The sequence below is a fragment of the Gymnoscopelus braueri genome, assembly GCF_963280865.1.
Source record: "Gymnoscopelus braueri genome assembly, chromosome: 18".
NCBI lineage: Eukaryota > Metazoa > Chordata > Actinopteri > Myctophiformes > Myctophidae > Gymnoscopelus > Gymnoscopelus braueri.
Window position 1 is genome coordinate 48,453,352 of NC_137618.1, and position 20,819 is coordinate 48,474,170.

At 42.1% G+C, this 20,819-nt stretch overlaps 2 protein-coding genes across 2 annotated transcripts in view; one reads left to right on the plus strand and one right to left on the minus strand.

Moving 5' to 3' along the window:
- LOC308073402 (ephrin type-A receptor 6-like) overlaps window positions 1-20,819 on the minus strand; it is a gene marked incomplete at both ends in the record, with an annotated part of 339,472 nt that overhangs the window by 167,990 nt on the left and 150,663 nt on the right. The gene's annotated exons all lie outside the window — the stretch shown is intronic.
- On the plus strand, window positions 10,819-12,351 carry LOC308105806 (CCR4-NOT transcription complex subunit 2-like; the record flags this gene model as incomplete). Its single annotated transcript, XM_080456728.1, has 2 exons — window positions 10,819-11,295; window positions 11,611-12,351. The coding sequence occupies 2 exons, from the start codon at window positions 10,819-10,821 to the stop codon at window positions 12,349-12,351; spliced, it is 1,218 nt and encodes a 405-aa protein (XP_080312854.1).

A 20,819-nucleotide genomic window follows, 5' to 3' on the forward strand; every position in this document is an offset into this window, starting at 1 on the left:
CGGTGCCAGACCAAATCTTTTTTGCAATGGCAGATTTGTCTGGTTTCCACCTCCAGGCTAGTTTTGTAGCTCTGTAGCTGATGCTGGGTGTCGCTTTGTATCTTCATGTCGCTGGCTTCCATTGAAAATGAATGGTAACCTGTACCTTTGTATCTGGCCGTGTGAACCAAGCCCCCAGAACCCAGTGGTTGGTTGCATTGAAGCGCATTGGACATGCTGGCCATTCATAGGTACTGCAGCTTAAAACGGCTTGGGCCACTGTACATGAACGAGCAAAAACGGTTTCGACCAATGGGCTCGACTCACGAGCTTGCGCACAAGCTTGCGCACGGGGCTGCGCAACGAGGTGACTCAAAACGCGTCACTGAGGTGACGCAAAACGCGTCACTGATGTGACGCAAAACGTGTCACAGTGGCCTCGCCCATCACACTTCACAATGCGGAAGAAGGGGTGAATTCGCCTCATGCACTGGGTGAGGAACTCAATGCAAGTGGATGGGAGGCGATATCCGGTGCCCTCTCTATTATTTTTAACTCTATGGTGTGAACACAGCATAACACTATGTCACCTATCTCTCTCTCTCTCTCTCCCCCTCCCTCTCCCCCCCCCCTCTCTCTCTCTCTCTCCATTTCTTCCACACAGTTGAGGTTCTGTCGTCTGCTAGCGGTGTGACATTTCGGCGCTCTCCGACGCCATCTGCGCTCTCCTCTCCCCGCTGCTTCGGAGTGCTCCATCTAATCTCTGCTATTAGACACCCTGATTTCAATCTCAACGTGACATTTGGGGGGGATAAGCGAGTTCAGGGGCTGTTGCAACCGAGGAGCTCTGTTTACTAGGCAATAGGCAGAGCTGACCCGGTGAGGAGCAGATTAACCCCACTGTCCCTCTGCTCACTCCCTCTGTTCCTCCTCCTGTCTCCTTCCATGTTGCTCTTTTATTGAAAGAGAGAAGCCTTCCTAGGTGAGGTAAGCTAGCCAGAACCAGGGGCTGTGATCGCACTGTTATATGCATGCACACACACACACACACGCGTACACATTGTGGTGTGTCGTGTCAAAAGTACTCAAATGTTTTACTAAGTAGTAAAAGTATCAATACTGCAATGTAGAAATACCCTGTTACAAGTAAAATCCGGAATTCAAAATTTACTTGAGTAAAGGTACAAAAGTACTGGTATAAAAACTAAAGTTTTCAAATAATTATAGTGGAGTAAAAGTACAATATTTGCCTCTGAGATGTAGTGGAGTAGAAGTAAAAGTACTGAAAATTGGAAATACTCCAGTAAAGTACAAATACCTCAACATTGTACTTAAGTACATTACTTGAGTAAATATACTTAGTTACTTTCCACCACTGCGTATCACACACTGAAAATAGAAGATCTACTGTACAGTCTCACAAAGAGTCACAGCAGATGAGTTTGTATATCGGTATTTTTGGTGTTTAACACCGGCCCGCAAGGGCCACAACTATAAATCAGGCATACCTCCAAAACCAACCTGCAAACTTAACCTCTAAACAGTGTTGAATTTGACAGCAAATTCTGATATTTTTTTGAATAAAATTCCATTTAGTTTCAGTTACATTTTAGTAATTGAAATGTTGGTAGCACTTGCTATGCATCCCATGTGTATAACGCATTATACACATAGTTATAAGACATTGTAATCTGATCATAGTCATATTTATAACAGCTTATAAATAATCATAATGCTTTATAACCATAACCATAGCACATTATAATCGTAATATAATGCATTATAATAATGCATTATAATGGTTATGACACATTATAACAGTAATAAGAAAGCATTATCAATTGATTATAATGGTTTATAACTATGAGAATTAATTTGGGAGGCATAGCAACTGTTATCAATTTGGCAGCAATTATGAAGTATTATAACACTTGATACTCATAAGTCATTATAAAAGGCCTTATAATGTGTTACGGTTATGGTTATAAAGCATTATGAGTATTTATAAGCTCTTATAAATCTGATTATACAGGGTTATGAGCAGATTATAATGTCTTATAAGTATGTTCATGATGCGTTATACACATAGGATGCATAGCAAGTGCTACCGAAATGTTTTAGTTTTAGTCTAGTTTAAGTTGACTAAATATCATATGGTTTTAGTCAATTATTCTACAGTTGATTTATTCGACTAAAATGTATTTCGGCGGGCCGTGATGGCGTCGTAATGCCTGATTTATACTTGGCTGTGTGCCAATTTGTGTGTATGTTTGGAGCGTGACACCCACGTGCGACCAAGCATAGAATGACTCGTCTTAGTTCTACTGGATCTCTTCTCCACTAGTCCCTCACTAACATTTTAGTCTAGTTTTTATTTGTTGACAAAATTGTCATTATATTTAGTCAAAGTTTTAGTCATGATCATAGCTTAGTTTTTATTTATTTTTTGTTTAGTTTGTCAGTAAAAAAAAATTAGTCAACCAGCAATTTTCGTCATAGTTTCAGTCGACGAAAATAACACTGCCTCTAAATGCCTAATCCTAGTCTTAACCCCAACCTGAATCTTTTCTTAATTATAAGCCTAACTCCCCCCATATCTTTAACCACAACACAACAAGTTATCTTGGTTTGAGCAGGACAATTGTCTGTTTCTCAAATTCAACTATATGAGGTGGAGACATTTGGTCCTCACAAATATATTAGTAAGTAAACACGCACGCACGCACGCACACTCAGAGAAAGACATCGCTTGTGAAGGGATTTTCACTCATATTACATGTCACTTTCTCTCTCTCTGTGTGAAGCACATTGATGCATGAAATATGCTGAATACAAAGTTGAACTTGACCTGCCTTGGCATTTCCGTTCTGTATTATTTTAAGGGACTTTCTGTCTCCCCTCACATGCTGCTGTTGCTGTCCTGCTTTGGCCCGCCCTCTAGTCAGCCCACAGTTTAACCTGGGTATGTTATCTCCATCAGAAGCGGCACGGCTAGAAAATAAACCTACAACTTTTTAGAGCCTTTTCAACCAATTCAGTTATATTGTGTACAAATATTATGTCTTGTCAAACTGAATAGTAATCATATACCATTATAAACCACTAAGATTTACTTGCAAAGCGAAAACTTGCATGCTAACTTTCTGAACTGTCCACAGCCCTCCTTTGAGACACAGAGGAGGGCTTATCCTTATTTGAACTTTTTATCTTTGTTCGCTGCTTTTCAATCCTGAAAAGTAATAGTTTTGGACATGATGTTTCCACCCGACAGCAACGACAACACAATGACCATTAGTGAGGACCGATTATATGAAGATAAGCTGAAAATGGGTAAAGTGGTACTAGTTCTAAATATCGGTTTCAGTATATTTTCCGTTAATTGCCCCAGCCCTCACACTGCACCACCAATGTTGCAGAGTGCAGCCGAGTTGCACACTTGTTTTGTTAGACTTTCATCTCGACACTTTCCTGGCGCCGGAACAGCTTGTTCTATAATGAAACTATATATAAGGCGAGGCGTACTGAAGTTTGTTTGGAGTTCTCTGGCACGCACAGACAGCAGAGCTCGCACACTGCAGAGGATGCTTTACCGTTTCAAAGCGTTCAGATGAAAAGGCAGCCCTGGTAGCGACTGGCAGACAGAAAATTGTTCCGGATTTCTCCTGAGATCTACTTATTCAAGCAAAAGTTAGCTTCCAACGAAAAAATAAAAGAAAAAAGTTATGTGCTTGCTAGTATTAGGCTTATTCAATTGGTATCTTTAAAAAAAATGCCCCACTTTGGGAAAAACTGGTGTAAGAAGTATTTTACTTAAGTAAAAGTAGCATTAATAGCACTATATAAAACAAGAGGCAGTTACAAGTAGTATTGGCATAAAAATAAACAAAGTGGAGTTGTTTGTTTGTATCCTTATACATATGGATATATATTTGCATATATTTGCATAAACAGTGAAATGAGGTGTCTGCATTTACATGTACATCTTACTTGTACATCTGCTATTTTTGAGACATGTTGAAAGATATCGAAAATGTTTGGAAAATGTTGAATAATTTGTAATTTATTTAACATAAATCTTCTCTCTTCTGGGGTCCCTGGCAATAAACCTTTTCAGATGGGGGTCCGCGGCTTTAATACATATATCAATTCCCTGACACGAAAAAGTTTGAGAACCCAGGGCTCTATACCATTCAGCTATGGCCGCCAAACGTACTTGGCTATACTTTCCACTGATGCAACAGAAAGTGGATAGAAAGACAAAAGAGAGGTAAAGAGAAAGAGAGATACTGATAGAGAGAGAGAGGGTAAAAGGAGATAACAGACAGTTATATCCAGTGTTTGACAGAACCCACCCCGGCATCTATAGATAGCCCCCCATTCAGCAGTAAGCATCACTTATATATCAGTGACATTATCGGAGCCAAGGATCTGACAAGCGGAGGGAGCTTTTTATGGACTCCTCAGCGCTCTTCCCTTTAGAGAGCGTGTTTATGGCGGCTACAGAAACAAGTCTTTGGCCAAATGAACTAACAGAGCAGTAAACCTTTCAGCAGACATCGGTTACAACACCGCCGATGGAGAGAGAGCCGTTGGAGAGAGAGGGGGGAGCACAGAGAGGGAGAGAGAGAGAGAAAGAGAGACAGAGAGAGAGAGAGAGAGAGAGAGAGAGAGAGAGAGAGAGAGAGAGAGAGAGAGAGAGAGAGAGAGACGAGGGGGGTGGCAGGGGGCACAGTTCCGCACTAAATCTTCCGGGGGCAGACAAAGCGGTGCCCGGCACTGGGCGGGGATGGATGGTAAAACAGACACTTTTATTGGCAGTGGTTGGTAGAAGTACTCAGTTTTTTTCCCGTACTTGTTTAACTCAAGTAAAAGTAGCAATACTGTCAATATAAAAATGCTCTGTTACAAGTAAAAGGCCATGCGTTCAAAATTTTACTCGAATGGAAGCATTGGCTTCAAAGTATTCTTACAGAACCAACGTAAAAGCACAAAACATAATCTATTTTTTAATTGCCAAATGTAAAAAAGGGCTTGAGCGGTTAAAGGTAGTGATATTTTTGGGTATTTTTTTTGTTTTTGTTAAAAAGGTTAAACTACTATATTCTGATAGTAATCATTGCTACAGAGCATTTGTTCGGTCACAGGGGTCTCTCCAGCTCTTAAGTAAACAGAATATAGTACATTTTCAGGTACGTGACAACATTTAAGCCAATCAGGAGAGAGCACTGAACATGCATTTTCTGTTTAATAAAGAGCAGGAGAGACATGGAGACTCCTGTTACTGAACAAACACTCTATAGCAATGAGTACTATCAGAATATAGAGCTATTTAACACTTATTTTAACCAAAGTAAATCACTTACCCTACCTTTAATGTGAGTTTTGTAATAATAATCTAAAATCTACAAAGTAACTAGTAACTAAAGATGTCAAATAATTGTACTGGAGAAAAAAAATTAAAATGTGACACTGCGATGTGTCAGAGTAGAAGTACTGTGTAAATGTAAATACTCAAGTTAAATAAATGTGCCTCAAAAAACTAAGTACGGTACTTGAGTAAACGTGCTTAATTACTTTTCCGCCAGCGTTTATTGGCAGAACCATGAAGCTCAGACAATGCCCCCGTCCTGTTGGCAGTCAGCTGTCCGTTGGCCCTGGATCAGGATATCTAACGCACTCTGGCAGACACGCCATAAATCTATGCTCGTACTTATCGCCGGCGGGTGGACCACTCGCACCGCCCCAAACACGGTACAAGGCTCTGTCTAGCGTTGCCAACCGTCCTTTGAAATAAGGACAAGTCCCTTATTTGGAAACTAAAAGACTTGTCCCTTATTGAACTGATAAGAGTCTATCAATCAATGACACACATCTTACAATCTCATAATACAAGTTGTTAATTACTTAAACCAGGGGTGGGCAACTTTGATGATGGAGAGGGCCACTATATTTCCACACTCACTCCAGAGGGCCAGGCTACTTCGTCATTCTAATACAGTATGTCACACAAAAGTAGTAAAAATAGCTGATCTACAAGCTCTTTTGAGCTTGTAGATCTGCTATTTTTTGGGAATTGGAATCCTGAATAATTTTTTGGTATCCTGAAAAGTAACATTTTTATTTCATTTTAAATGCATTTAGTTATACTTAAGTTAACTTTATGAACTTAAACACAAATATATTGGACATAAAAAGTCATTAAACTAATAATATATACCGAAGTAATTAAAGCAGGTCATGTTTGAATGTTTAGAATTATAACAGCTGAAATCAATATATCAGTATTCCCATATTAACCTGCGGGCCGCATTAAGTTGCCCATGTATGACAACCCTAGCTATGTCATCGCCGTAGCCTGGCATGGCCAGACTAATATCACTGCGTAGATATTAGTCTGGAATCTCTGTGTGGAACCTGCATTTCCGAGGGGCAAATTAAAAAAAATCCTCTGGTGATAAACCCGCCCCACATTTGCAAACTGGGCCCTGATTGGTCCCTCACGACTTCGAAGGGAGAGAAATCCAACCTCTATTGAGGTCTGGAACCAGGCTATCATCGCCGGGTCTACATGGTGGTTTAGCATGGCCTGATATCCCAAACCACAACTTCTGTCTCTTTAAAATGGGGAATCATAATTAGGTCTTTTTTTCTCTTTCTTTCTTTCTTTCTTTCTTTCTTGCTTTCTTGCTTTCTTGCTTTCTTGCTTTCTTGTTTTCTTGCTTTCTTTCTTCAGTTAGTGTGATTAGTGTTGTTAGTGTGAGGAGAAGAGGAAGGCCGAATAGGAGGTTTATGGATGCGGTAAGAGAGGACATGCAGGTGCTGGAGTGAAAGAGGAAGACTCGAGAACAGAAGCAGATGGAAACAGAGGATCCGCTTAGGCAACCCCTGGTGGGAATTAACCAAAAGAAGAAAAGGCGTTAGTGTGATTTTTGTTATTAGATTGATTTAAATGTTTGTGTTTAGAGGTATGTTAAGATATATTAGCGTTAACACTGTAGATATTTACAGTGAATATAAGGCTTCCATGGGACGCGTTGTGAGCTTGTAGATCGGCTCTTTTATAGGGCTTAAGCGGTCCAAACGAGCCATGTGTGCATTTCGGAGAAAGACAAAGTGAGAAAAAGACTAACGGCTCTATTCACAGGCCAAAAATTCCCCGTTAAATCGGGAAAATGGACCTGCGCCGCCCCAATAGGTTATTCTAGCACCTGCTCTACCCGTCACCATTATGCCGACGCCGTTATTTGCGCGTGGAGGTGTGCCTGTGGGCGTGTTGTTGCTATATCCCCCACATTGCAATTCTACAGACACACATGGGTACGGCTTGGGGACGGGGGATAGTGGATTCTAGAAGCACCCGCTGGTTTATAAAATCACCCGTCAAGTGCACACAGACACTACAATGGCTTTGTGCGTTGGACCATGAGCCGTGTTGCCAGCCTTGGAGAGAAATAAGCAACGCAGTCCGCAGGTCTATGAAAACAAAAAGAAGCAACTCTAAGGCCACATGAGCACTTCAAACTACTAACTAGAGCTTTCATATCCCCTAAATATTTCAGCCTGGCTCGACTAATAATTGACAAATTAGACCCAGTCAGCCCGTCAGTCATTTTTCTAAAGAAGCCTTATTTCTCATTACATCTTGGTAATTCGTTAAGAACAGGAGTCATTCTACCCTAACAGTCTATATTTTATTTAAAAAACAGCTTGGAGCAAATAGGGCTATATAAATATATACACTTCCCCATAACCATTTTAAAAATGAGTATGGTTATTCTATGAAATATATGTTTCATAGAATAACCGTAATCATTTTTGCAATGGAGAAATCACACCCAATGTTACCTTCTGGCCGCTGCCTGTGCTTTCATTTGAAGAAATAATCCAACAATTTCTTTGAGGTGAAAAAGACATGAAGAAAGTTCTGAAGATCCATTATTTATGTCATGTTATGGTTTAAAGTTTAAAGGGAGCTCTCTACTGCTGCGTCATGACAAGACAGTGATTGATTTGACCTAGGCTACTTTAGCGTTGCGCTGCCCTGTTGATTAATTATTTGGCATCAGCTGTGTAGGAATATATAACTATTTTAAATGGCTTTCATATACTCTTGGGGATCTGACTAATATGACAAGTTGCTTATTGTGAACACAATAGCCTACGCTACAAATTAATTAATATGTGAATTTATTTGGATGTAAAAAAAACTTAGACCCGGCTCAGCCGGTGCCGACGGGCCGGGTCGGGTCCCGTTGGGTTTGGGCTAAAATCTTAAGCACTTACATTTTTTATAAGGTGATCGGATCATAGTGTGATTTTCATTTTGGCTGCTGTCTCATTAAACCCCTGCTGCGGGACGTGCGGGTCAATATTATATTATAGCCTATATTATATATATTAGCCTATATTATTATTATATTCCCCGCGTAAACGCTACGTTCATGACCCCCCAAAATAACCATATTTGAACTGGGGACCCCCCCATTTTGTTTGACTCGGTTCCACAGATAAATATTGTGAAAATAGCAGATCTACAAGCTCGCCAGGCGTTGGGTGCTCCATTGTGGTCTCGACCCACAGGTTGAGAACCACTGCATTAAGCTCCAAGCAAGTTACATGCGACGCACATACGCATCGCAGCAATGTGTCTGGGTTTGAGAGGCTTTGATTGATGTAAACTTAAAGTTTAGCTCTGTTCGGGATTACTGAACAAAGGTGGATGATGAAAGATAACGGGGACAATATGGATGTAAGTTAACTTTAAAACTGCGTCACTTCAGAGGAAACTATGGAGCAACTTCAGAGATGTTTACACACCCCTGGAATCCATTAGAACGGTGGAAATAGAACGATAACAGCCAACGTGAGTACATAGGCTATAGTATAGACCTTTCCTAAAACTGTCCAATTTATTATACCCATGTGCTACTGTTTGTCTGTGTACCACGTAGGAGCGTTGTCGCAACATGATGTAATTAATTATTTGGGAGCAGCCAGTGTGTACCAATAGTATACATATTATAAATGGCTTTCATATACTATTCCGGATCTGACTAATATGACAAGCTTATTGTGAACACAATAGGCTACAAATTAATATAAAAATGTATTTGGATTAAAAAAAAAGAAGGAAAACAAGCCCAATGTGGCTTATAATAATCAGACCAGGCAACAGTGCAGACAGGTAGATAGGCTAGAGCATATATTGGATCGGGATGACGGCTAGCGCAGTCTTCTCTTAAAGGCAATGGCTTCTGGCACGGTGATTGGTTTTATCATTGTAACGCCCAAACCACACCTATGCATAATGTAACGGGTAGCTCAGGTGTTTGGCGGGTCACGGGGGTGCCATAGAATACCGAATTTTGCGGGGAAACGCCTCTTGCCTAGTCCGAAATCCCTAATTAGTGGTTTGTTCAAATCTGGCTCTGAATAGAGCCCTAAGTGAGAAAGGCATAATGAATTATTGATTGTCTAACTGTTGAATTCACTTGAAAACTACAATGATGTCTAGTGATAACGACCTCCAGCCATAGTCTTCCATTATAAAATGTAAGTTAACCAACATAATGTGAAATCGGTCCAGCGGTTTGCTAGAATAACTTCGGACACACACACACACACACACACACACACACACACACACACACACACACACACACACACACACACACACACACACACACACACACACACACACACACACACACACAGGCATGAACACACACACACACACACACACACACACACACACACACACACACACACACACACACACACACAGGCAACAACCCCTCTTATAGGCGGATAGTCTCCTGCTGTGTCTGTTGTGCTGATATGAACTAATGAAATAAACAAGCCAGGTTGTGCTGAAAATGACTGTGACTCACCTCTAAAACACTGACTCCCTTGTCTGTGCGTGGCTCGGCTGTCACAGATAGTAGCCCAAAACGCAGCGTTAAATTGAGAGTCGATCGTGTTTATCGGGGGTCGCATTAGCCAGCTCTTGTGGAAAATAAACAACGCAGCCAACGTCCTCGTCGGAACACAACAAACAAGAGTGGGAGATAATGACACGGGCCAGATTCTCCTGAGCTAAATGCATCGACAACGACCCTGAATGGAAGCGGAGCGAAATTAAAATCAATTTGTCCGTTTAAATGACCTTTTGTGATGCTTTTTTCCCGTCTGCCTCTTTCCCCTTCATCGCCCCCTCTCTTTGTCACTCTCTCTCTCCCACTTTTCTGTCCACTTACATGCTACTCTTCTTTGTCAAATGAGCTTACTGTTAACCTTGTGTGCACTGCTCACCCGTCCCTCAAAGACAAAAAAGGTTTTCCACTCGGATGTGATTCTGAACACACTGAACCCATGGGCGTCGGAGCCATTATGTCTTCTTCTTTTGGATAATTTCAATCAGGGTCACTGCGGCGGATCATCTGTTTACATCTGCTTCTGTTTTTTGCATCTTCCTCACTCACTGTGAACCATTCATGGTTGGTTTCTCAAACTTTTACATTTCAAGCACCCCCACTTTTATATGCAGTAGAACACAGACCCACACAACTCTGAGCGTGCTCTTGCACACTCGGAGTTACACACCTGTAAGGATCCATTTGGATCAATCATTTACCTGGGAACCCCCTGAAGGACCCATGGGGGTCCCCAGACCCCACCCACCATTGGCCCATGATAGATCTGTCCAAATATGGACATGGCTGTCTTAGTGGTGACATCACATATAAATTAACATCATAGACTTGCCTACAAGTTCTGTGGACAATGCTTACAACACATTAGACACAAAGAAACCCAGTACAAACTAAATTTACTCCCAAAATGGATCGGCCCACCACGTCCCTGCACCACCCTCCTTCACCCAGCAAGGGGTCATTGCCCATGAACACAAGGAACATGCTAAACCAGGAACAGGTTGGTCCAGACATTGGAACTGCTGGCAGAGGCAGCAGCATGTGGAGTTCTAGACTAGGAAGTCCCAACCGCAGCTCACCCAGCATCAGCTGTATGCCCAAGCAACAGCCAGCATGCCAGCCCTTCTCCACCAACAGCATGTCAGGGTTGGGAATGAACCACAGTCAGGCTTTTGGGATGAACAACTCTGTATCAAGCAGCATCTTCAATGACAGAGGTGTAAGGGACAATGTAACAGGACTGGATTTGTCAGAATTCCCCGCATTAGTGGACATGAGTCGGAGGGAAGAAGGGAGTGGAAACCCAACATCATACCTTGGTACGCGGACAAGACCCTCAAATGAACAGACACAGGATTTTCCCATCCACAACGAGGACTTTCATGTACTGCCTGGCCACAACTACAAACGACCTACGTTGAGCAACGATGACAGTAAATGCAACTTAAACACCACTCCTGGCCACAACTTCAACTCTACTCCTGGCCACAACTTCAACTCTACTCCTGGCCACAACTTCAACTCTACTCCTGGCCACAACTTAAATCCCATTTCTGGCTGCAACTACAACACTACAAACAACTTAAACTGCACTCCTGGCCACAAGTTAAACCCCACACCTAGCCACCACAACTACAACAGTAAAACTAACTTAAACCCCACTCCTGGATGCAACTACAACAGCACAACCAATGTAAACTCCACTCCTGGCCACAACTACAAGGACCCTACGTTGAGCAATGATGACAGTAAAACCAACTTAAACTCCACTCCTGGCCACAGCTTAAACTCCACTGGCAAGAACACACCCAATGCAGAGGGACTGAAGTCCCCCAGAGACAAGACCTCACCACAGAACCACCAGAAGAAAGGGATCCAGGTGTTGCCTGATGGTCGGGTGACAAACATTCCTTCGGGAATGGTGACGGACCAATTCGGGATGATTGGACTGCTGACATTCCTTCGGGCAGCAGAGACGGATCCTGGAATGGTCCATTTGGCACTGGGAAGTGACCTCACAACACTGGGGCTCGACCTCAACTCACCCACAAATTTGTACCCCAAGTTCGTTTCCCCTTGGGCATCAGCACCTTCTCAATCTCAGGATATTGACTTCCACGTTCACATAAGGGATAAGTTGCCTGCGACCAACGTGGCTCGATATGGTGAAGACCTGCTGTTCTACCTGTACTACATGCAGGGTGGAGACCTACAGCTTCAGGCAGCAGCAGAGCTGTTTAACCGGGGGTGGAGGTTCCACAAGGAGGAGCAGGCTTGGATCACCAGGATACCCGGCATGGAGCCTACAATAATGGCCAACACCTGTGAAAGGGGAACTTACTACTTCTTTGATTGTCTTAACTGGAAGAAGAGGGCATCCAAGGAATTCCACCTGGAATATGACAAGCTGGAAAAGAGGCCTCATGTGCCAACAAAATAACACCATAGGACATTGGTTCTCAAAGTGGGGTCCGGGGACCCCCAGGGGTACTTGAGGGGGTTCCAGTGGGTCCCCAGCTAAGTGATGGATAGGAACCAAATGGACCCTTATGGGTCTGTAACCCTGAGAGTGTACAAATGGAACCATATGGACCCTAACTGGTCCATTTGGTTCCATTTGTACACTCTCAGAGTTACATTAACATTGATTTTACAATATAAATTTAAGTCTCAGAGATAGAAATGCCATTAAATGGGGGTCCGTAGCGTAATGCATGTCAAACTGGGGGTCCTTGAAATTGTAGTTTGAGAATCACTGCTAGAGCCGTAATCATCTTCTCTTGTGGCGGTCCCTGGCTTATCATTTCAAATGGGGGTCCGCGGGCTAATAAGTGTCAATTTGGGGGTCCTTGACATGAAACAGTTTGAGAATCACTGACATAGAGGACATAGCCCTCGCCACCAGGGGCAGTAAACTACAGCTGTTCCCAGACATAGCCCTAGCCACAAGGGGCAGTAAACTACAGCTGTTCCGAGACATAGCCGTAGCCACCAGGGGTCCCAACCTTTTCTGAATCAGGGCCCACTTGAAAATCTTCCCATCTGACCACTTAACACGGCAGCTGAATGGAGCCTGCTGAGGGAGTGTGTCGTTGTTTCGGGGCAAGCTGGTAGGGGATAGAATTCTACATCTTTTTAGGTCAGTTTTAAGTGTGGATAGGGAAGCGAGACCTTTTATTGGTTGGTCATTCCACATTTTGGTGGCAGAATAGTAACAATTATTTATTATCTTGCTGTTGTGTCCCTTTCCAACACCGGACCTGCCCGGAGCTTTTTCATATTTTCACCATGTATTTCAATATTTACGTTGGTGGTAAAAATATATAGTATATTTTTAAAAATGATTTTTTATTTTAATTGTATTATAACAGGTTATTTATTTTTTTATTTTTAAGCGTCATTCTACTTTCTCTGTATGTGTCTGTCTATGTCTCTGGCCCAAGTCCTTGATGCGCAGTCAACCAGTGACTGAGTGTTGCGCCGAGAGACCTTGGCAGCCAGGGAGAGAGACACGTTTTATAACATAGCATTATATCAAACAATAATACATAATTATGTTTATGTCCTCTCCTGTTGTTCATTCTCTCCTGTTGTTTATTATTAAAATGAACTGTCCTACAGTCAATAGGGATGGCTCAGGCTGAAACCATGCATATATCGTAGCCATGTCATACATATGCCAATGGTTCTCAAAGTGCGGTCCTTGGTGTTCCAGGGGGTCCCCGTCAACATTTGTTAATATAGAATCACCATCGGTTTAACCCTATTTTATCCTTTGGCTATTTAAAACATTGGATTGGTCCAGTGGTGGAAAAAGTACTCGAATGTTACTTAAGTAAATGTATCAATACTGCAATATAGAAATACTGTTACAAGTAAAAGTCCGGAATTCTAAATGTATTTGAGTAAAAGTACAAAAGCATTGGCATCAAAATGTACTTAAAGTACCAAAAGTAAAAGTACTCATTAGGCAGAATGTCCAAGTTTTCAAATGTATACAAATCTTTTAAAAATAGCAGATCTACAAGCTCACAATGTGTCGCTTTGCGACGCATTGTGAGCTTGTAGATCGGCTATTTTCAAATGATCGAAATGTATAGGGCTGAAGTTGTGGTTGAAGTGTTTTTTTTGTGATAGTAATCCGCCTTACACTACAGAAACAGGAGATAGGCTCCTGCCCTTTTTGCCACATAGCATGGCAATGCTTACTAATTACTTACCATTTACTTTTTTTTAATGTAAATATGAAGAAATGTGAAAAATAAATACATTCTCAAACATATATTTTCTGGGGGTCCCTATTAATTTGGGGGTCCTTGACATGTAAAAGTTTGAGAACCACTGTCATATAGCCGACTAACATCACTGGCCACATGAAAGCATACATGTGGATCCTGTGAACCCACATGATTAGATGTTTGTGGTGAGGACCTATTCAGTAAGAAGTGAGACATTCTTTCTGTCACACGGTGTGTAAGTGTGTGTGTGTATGTGTGTATCTGTGAGAATGTTGTTGTTATTAACAACTTCATAAAGTGTGATAAAAGCCAGCAGCCTGAAGGCCTTGGACGGCCAATAGAAAGAGAATCTAAGGAGACGGTGAGACCACATCCTGCCGTACTGCCTGATTATTAACTCAACTAATCTGCTGCAGAAACGTTTTTATGTAGCTTATGAAATCCTTTAGAATTTGTTTAATTGATGACATTTTTTGGGTTGAAGGTTTTAAAATTGACATGAAAATGTTTGAGAACCACTGGTTTAAACATTAGGAAGGAAGCCCAAATGCCACAACACTTTAGAAACAAGCCCAAAAAACTGCAACCCGCAACTACCAATATTTACTTTACAGAATAACAAGCCTAAAGACGCTTATAATAATCAGACTTGGCATCACTACCAAGTGACCAAAACCACAAAGTCTCATGAACCCAACCCAACCATCCTAAATGAGAGATGGACGACTTCACCCATTTTCAGCCCATCTTCATATAATTGGTCCTCACTAATACTCATTATAATATGGTACCATTTTTTGTCAACACAAAATCCTGCCTAACGATGATGTGAGCCCTCCTATGAGACACAGAATACAATTGTACCATTTTATCATGAGCATTAGTGAGGACCAATTATAATGAAGATACACTGAAAATGTGAAGAAGTCGCCCTTTAATCGTGAACTTTATGGTGACCCTGACCTTTGTCCAGGCCCAGTGTCTGGGGGTGGAGGGAGGTGGGGGGGGGGTACAGATGCAGACCCCCCTGCCCCCCTCCCCCCAGGCCCATTTGGAAGATGTTTTCCTCTGTCAGCCTGTGCTTGCCTGCTTCTGCCCTTTTCAACCAAATGCAATAGTCCCTTCAGGGCAAGTCTGTTGACCATTCCCTCCAAGTTTCATGAAAATCTTGGCACTGATGGGATAGTCATTAGTGGCTTTGTTGAACCCAGACAAAACACTGCACTGGGTACACTAGAATATTATCTTTCTGTATCCATGCTCGTTACTTGTTCATATATATATATATATTTTTTGTTATTTCAATTTGATTCTCTTGAACACAAATGTGTAGTATATTATTTACGGTATAAAGCATGTTGTGTAAACCATTGGTTCTCAAAGTGGGGTCCGGGGACCCCAAGGGGTCCTTGGGGGGGTTCCAGGGGTGTTAATGTGTTAATATGTTAATATAAAATCAGACTAAGTTTAACCACTTTAACCTTTTATACTTTGGCTATTCAGAAATAGAAGATATACAAGCTCATAGCACGGCACAGAGTGCCACGCTATGAGCTTGTAGACATACAATTTTTGAAATCTTTGAATATAATAGTTTTAAAGCGATCATTTGTAACTCAAATCTTTGCTTCTGGGGGGTCCCTGGAACAAAATATTTGAGATGGGGGTCTGCAGCCAAATACATATCATTTTGGGGGTCCTTGACATGACAAAGTGTGAGAACCACTGGTGTAGACATATGCTATGTTTGATGTTTAACTGGTATCCTATAGTTTCTTTGAGGCACGACTGTTTCTCTCCACACTAATTGAGTGACTATTTACCCCGTCATTTGTTGACTAGGGTTCATGCTTATTCTGCTTACTCTGATTTTACAGTTGTAAGTCGCTCTGCATAAGACCGTCTGCTAAATGCCTGATTTTGTAATTGATTGTGCTGCAGTCGTAATCACCAGTTTACCACCCCTAATCGAGAGGCCTTAGATTCTAATAACGGTGTGGCATCCCTGTCTAATCTTTAGCCGGAGACAGTCACTTACTATGTGTGCAGTTTTGTGAACTAAGCCGCTCAAATCACAATACAATGGCAAAGCCACACTACAAGGAAACTCCGGATGCCGTCATCCCCAAATTGATAAACTGGCTCGTGGGCTTGGTGACTCGTGCGGTGAACCAAATGGAAATGGTGACTTAAAATAAAAAACAATTAAATATGGTCTCCCAGGGGTCTGTAACTCCTTTTCCCCCCTCTAACCAAATCCCTTCGTTCAAAAAAGCCGATCTACAAGTTTGGTTGTTATTAAAACCAGAGTGTGCTCTAAAACGGCCATGCCTTAACAATTAAAACACCCATTTATAAAAGTTGAATTTGAACCCCAGTTGGTATCGACAAAGGGAACACAGACTGTGAGGGTGCAGCTGCCTACCTTTCTGGGCTCGAATGCTACAGTTTGTGCTTTGAGAGATTAGTTTGTTACTTGATAGAAGGGTTTGCTGACTCAAGAAAGTGACTTGTGAAAAGGTGTGTGACTTGAGAGAAGGGTTGTGACTTGACACAAGGGTTGTGGCTTGTGACAAAGGTTGTGACTTGAGAGGAGGGTTGTGACTTGGGAGAAAAGTGCTTAGCAAAGAAACGGTGCGCAGTCGGCGTGGAATGATGAAGCACTGCTTCATGGGACTAGCAGGAGGCAGTTCACAGTAATTAGAGGAGAAATTGTACGCCACTGGAGTGCAGGCCCTTAATGATCTTAAGACAAACACACACACACACGCACATGCTGAGCCAAAGCATGAACAATGCACGCACGCACACACACACACACACACACACACACACACACACACACACACTCAAACACACTCCGGCGGAAGAGGGGTTGGGGGGGGGGGGGGGTGATTGTTGTCTGCGATTTTGCCAATATCCATCAAGGCCTTCCCGTTCCCATCAACCCCTCTGTCCCTGCATCGGCGCACAGGGGGAAATAAAGTATAAGGCTGGATTCCAATTTCTATCAGCGCTTTCCCTCCCAGTAGGAGAGAAGGCTGAGCGGTTCAGGTAAAGTACAGGCCTATCGCCTGCCAATTCAAACCATGCTGGAGCAATTACATACAGGAGGACTTGGCCAGTCGCCGCGCTCGCACACATACACACACACACACACACACACACACACACACACACACACACACACACACACACACACACACACACACACACACACACACACACACACACACACACACACAAAGCCTGCCAAAGTCATCTCCATTTTCCTACGAGGGCCTAATTAGCCAGTAGCGGAAGGAACAGCCTCCCACCATTCAGATGGTTTTTAATTGCGTATTTATCCTGAATGCAGGGGAATGAGCGTTGGGCTGAGGTGTTGTTTCTCTGCTGAGTTGCTGCTGATGATGATGGAGAAAGAAAGAGCAGAGCTGGTCTATAATCAGGAGTGTGTGGCTAGAGGAGCCGAGCTCAAACCTCTACACTGTTGCAGGGAAAAGATGAACCGAGATGCTCCATTTACAGCCAGCCCACTGTGGACCTAAACCGTGTTGTTATCTGTGTGTGTGTATGTGTGTGTGTGTGTGTGTGTGTGTGTGTGTGTGTGTGTGTGTGTGTGTGTGTGTGTGTGTGTGTGTGTGTGTGTGTGTGTGTGTGTGTGTGTGTGTGTGCCATAGACTGAAAAAAGAAAAAAAAAAAACTAAAGCAATAGTGCCGTTTTGAAGCAAATTCAAAACCACCATCTTGGAACTTCCGATACCCAAAATAAACCAGAGACGAATGCTATTGGCTGCAACCGCGAGGGCGGGTCTTCACTCGGTAGAACCAGTAAAATCCCTAGAAACATACCTACTTCATCATTAATTTAAAAATGATTGAAATCATCATAATTGGTCAGCGTAATTCTTAACTATGATAAGCATGGACTTTGCAAATATTTCTCAGAACATGGGAGCGGGAGCTTTCAGAATGTCAACACAGCAATGTGCATGCATTTATCTCCAATAAATGTTTATTTGACAGGAACAATACAAAAAACAATGTATTATTGAATCCGAGCACTTGATACAGTACATTGTTTTTCTATTGTCCCTGTCAAATAAACATACTTTTTTTTCCTTTAATTTAAACATTTTTTTTAAAAATAATAATAATAATATTCTAATATATTCGAATATCTGCCAATTTTTAAGACCAATATTCGAATATCATTTCTGAGGAAAGTTATCAGCCCTAATGCACAGCAGCCATATTGGAAAGAAATTGGGCCTCTTCCACAGGGCTTCTGTTCCATTCAGCGTAGCACAGTGGTTCTCAAACTCTTTAATTTCAAGGACCCTCATAACTCTGAGAGTGTACAAATGGAACCAAATAGACCCTCACACACCCGTAAGGGGCCATTTGGAACCCCCTCAAGGAACCATGAGGGTACCTGGACCACACTTTGAGACCCACTGCTGTAGCAGAGTGTTTCCAGTTAGCCAACATGCACACTATCAGCACCCTGACTCTGTTTGACCAGAATGGAACAGAGCCTTCATTAGTATCATTGGTAACACCTGTGAAGGAAGTAAGGAAGAGGCCCAATTTTATTCAAATCACACAAACGTTGACCAAAGCAACAGCACTGCAGTGGGACTTGCACAACTCATAGAAGTATGTTGTTTTCCTGTTAATTAGGAGTCTGCAAAAAGTGTCTTAAAAGTTTTGACAAGGACTTTCACACTTTCAGAAGCATAACGGTGAAGTATTTTGTCAGGACTTCAGCCTGCAGCTCTTCATATTTCATGTGTTTTGATTCTCTGTCTGTCAAGGAGTTTGTGTGTGCGTGTGCGTGCCTGTGCGTGTGCCAGTGCGAGTCAGTTTGTGTTGGCCCCGCCCCCACACACCTGGCACCTCTCTTCATTTGCTTGACCTGTCGGATAAGGCCCATCAAAATAGCCAATCTACAACCTCACAACGTGTCACATCACAACGCGTTGTGAGGTTGTAGATCTGCTATTAAAAAAAATAATAATAATAAGTGAAAGTTCAAATAACAGTTTTGGACATACAAGATTTCCACCGGACAGACAATGTGTGTTTTTTGCCAGATCGTACTAGGGCTAGATTCTGTTTTATTCCGACCTGTTTTGACTAGGGATTTAACAGTGTAAAGTTACACATTTTCAAAGAAAATTGTGTAATGCAAGGCAAAAATATCCCTGGGTACACAAAGGCGTACATTATCTTGTATCATGTATACCATAACCACTTGAACCTATATACTTAATTGCTTTTCTATTGTTTTCTTGGGCAACGCGACGCGTTGTGTGCTTGTAGATCGGATATTTTTTTGCTGCATGTTCCCCTACGATGAGTTGTGCCTGTTGTGTCCAGTGTTCCTTCACAAACGTTTTTTTACTCACATTTTTGCCTGCTGTCTCGGATTTAAGTTTTCTGGTTTTGGACTCCGTCTGTCATCCTCCTGACCTGTGTTTTTGCCTACCGTCTAAGACTCTCATTGAGACTGCTTGCATTTGAACAGCGCCTGTCCTTCGACTTTGCCTTTGCTTATCGTTTCTTTTAATCAAGACTGTGAACTATTTCTGTTATTTCTGTTTAACAAAATCCACTGGAGCTGTTTATCTGTGTCTGGGTCCGCTATTGAGTCCTATTCTGTATTCAGACATCCAGTATTTGGCAGATTCTGAAGCTGTGTTTAACCACTTAAACCCCATATGGTTGCATATTGCTTATTGAGCAAAATAAACAACCCGCAAGTTGGGCGTTGTGTTATATTTAGAGTAGCCAATTATTTTTGCCCCATTTTTGTCTCCCCTATTTAGTCGTCGTGCCATTAAACCATTTATTACAGTGATGCATGTCGAGTTGTATTTGGAGGTGTGACTCACGTGGCGCTCTAAAACAATCTGCACAAACATGATACAGACTTTGAGTTCACTCCTGCCCCCCCTCTCCGAAAGGAGAAATTAAAAATACACTGTTGTTTCTTTTCCTCAACAATTTAGCCATGATGCCAATTAATTCCTCCCACTGCTTGCCACCGTTGTACGCAACTGGCTCTCCTCTAAAAGCTCCCACTTTCAAAACCCCCTGCTGTGAGGTGCCGCCCCAGCCTGTAGTATGTAGCAGTGGCAAGCAGTGGTGGAAAAAGTAGACTCAATTTGTTTACTTAAATAAAAGTATCAATACTGCAATGTAGAAATACTCTGTTACAAGTGAAAGTCCAGAATTCAAAATATAATTGAGTACAAAAGTATTGGCATCAAAATGTAATTAAAGTATCAAAAGTAAAAGTACTCATTATGCAGAATGTCCCATTTCAAGTTTTTATATGTATAAAAATCATTTGAAAATAGCAGATCTACAAGCTTACAATGCGTCGCATCGCGACACGTTGTGAGCTTTGATCTACAAGCTCACAATGCCGACTGTGTCGCATCGCGACGCAGTCGCATTGTGAGCTTGTGGATCGCCTATTTTCAAATGGCCGAAATGTATGTAGGGCTGAAGTGGGTAATTGTATCTGTTATTTTTTACTCCTTTTGTTTTATGCATCCTAATCATTGTATACATTGTGTTTGCTTTGCTTGATGTTCTGTGTAAACCACATTGAATTGCCTTGTTGTTGAAATGTGCTACACAAATAAAATTGCCTCGCCTG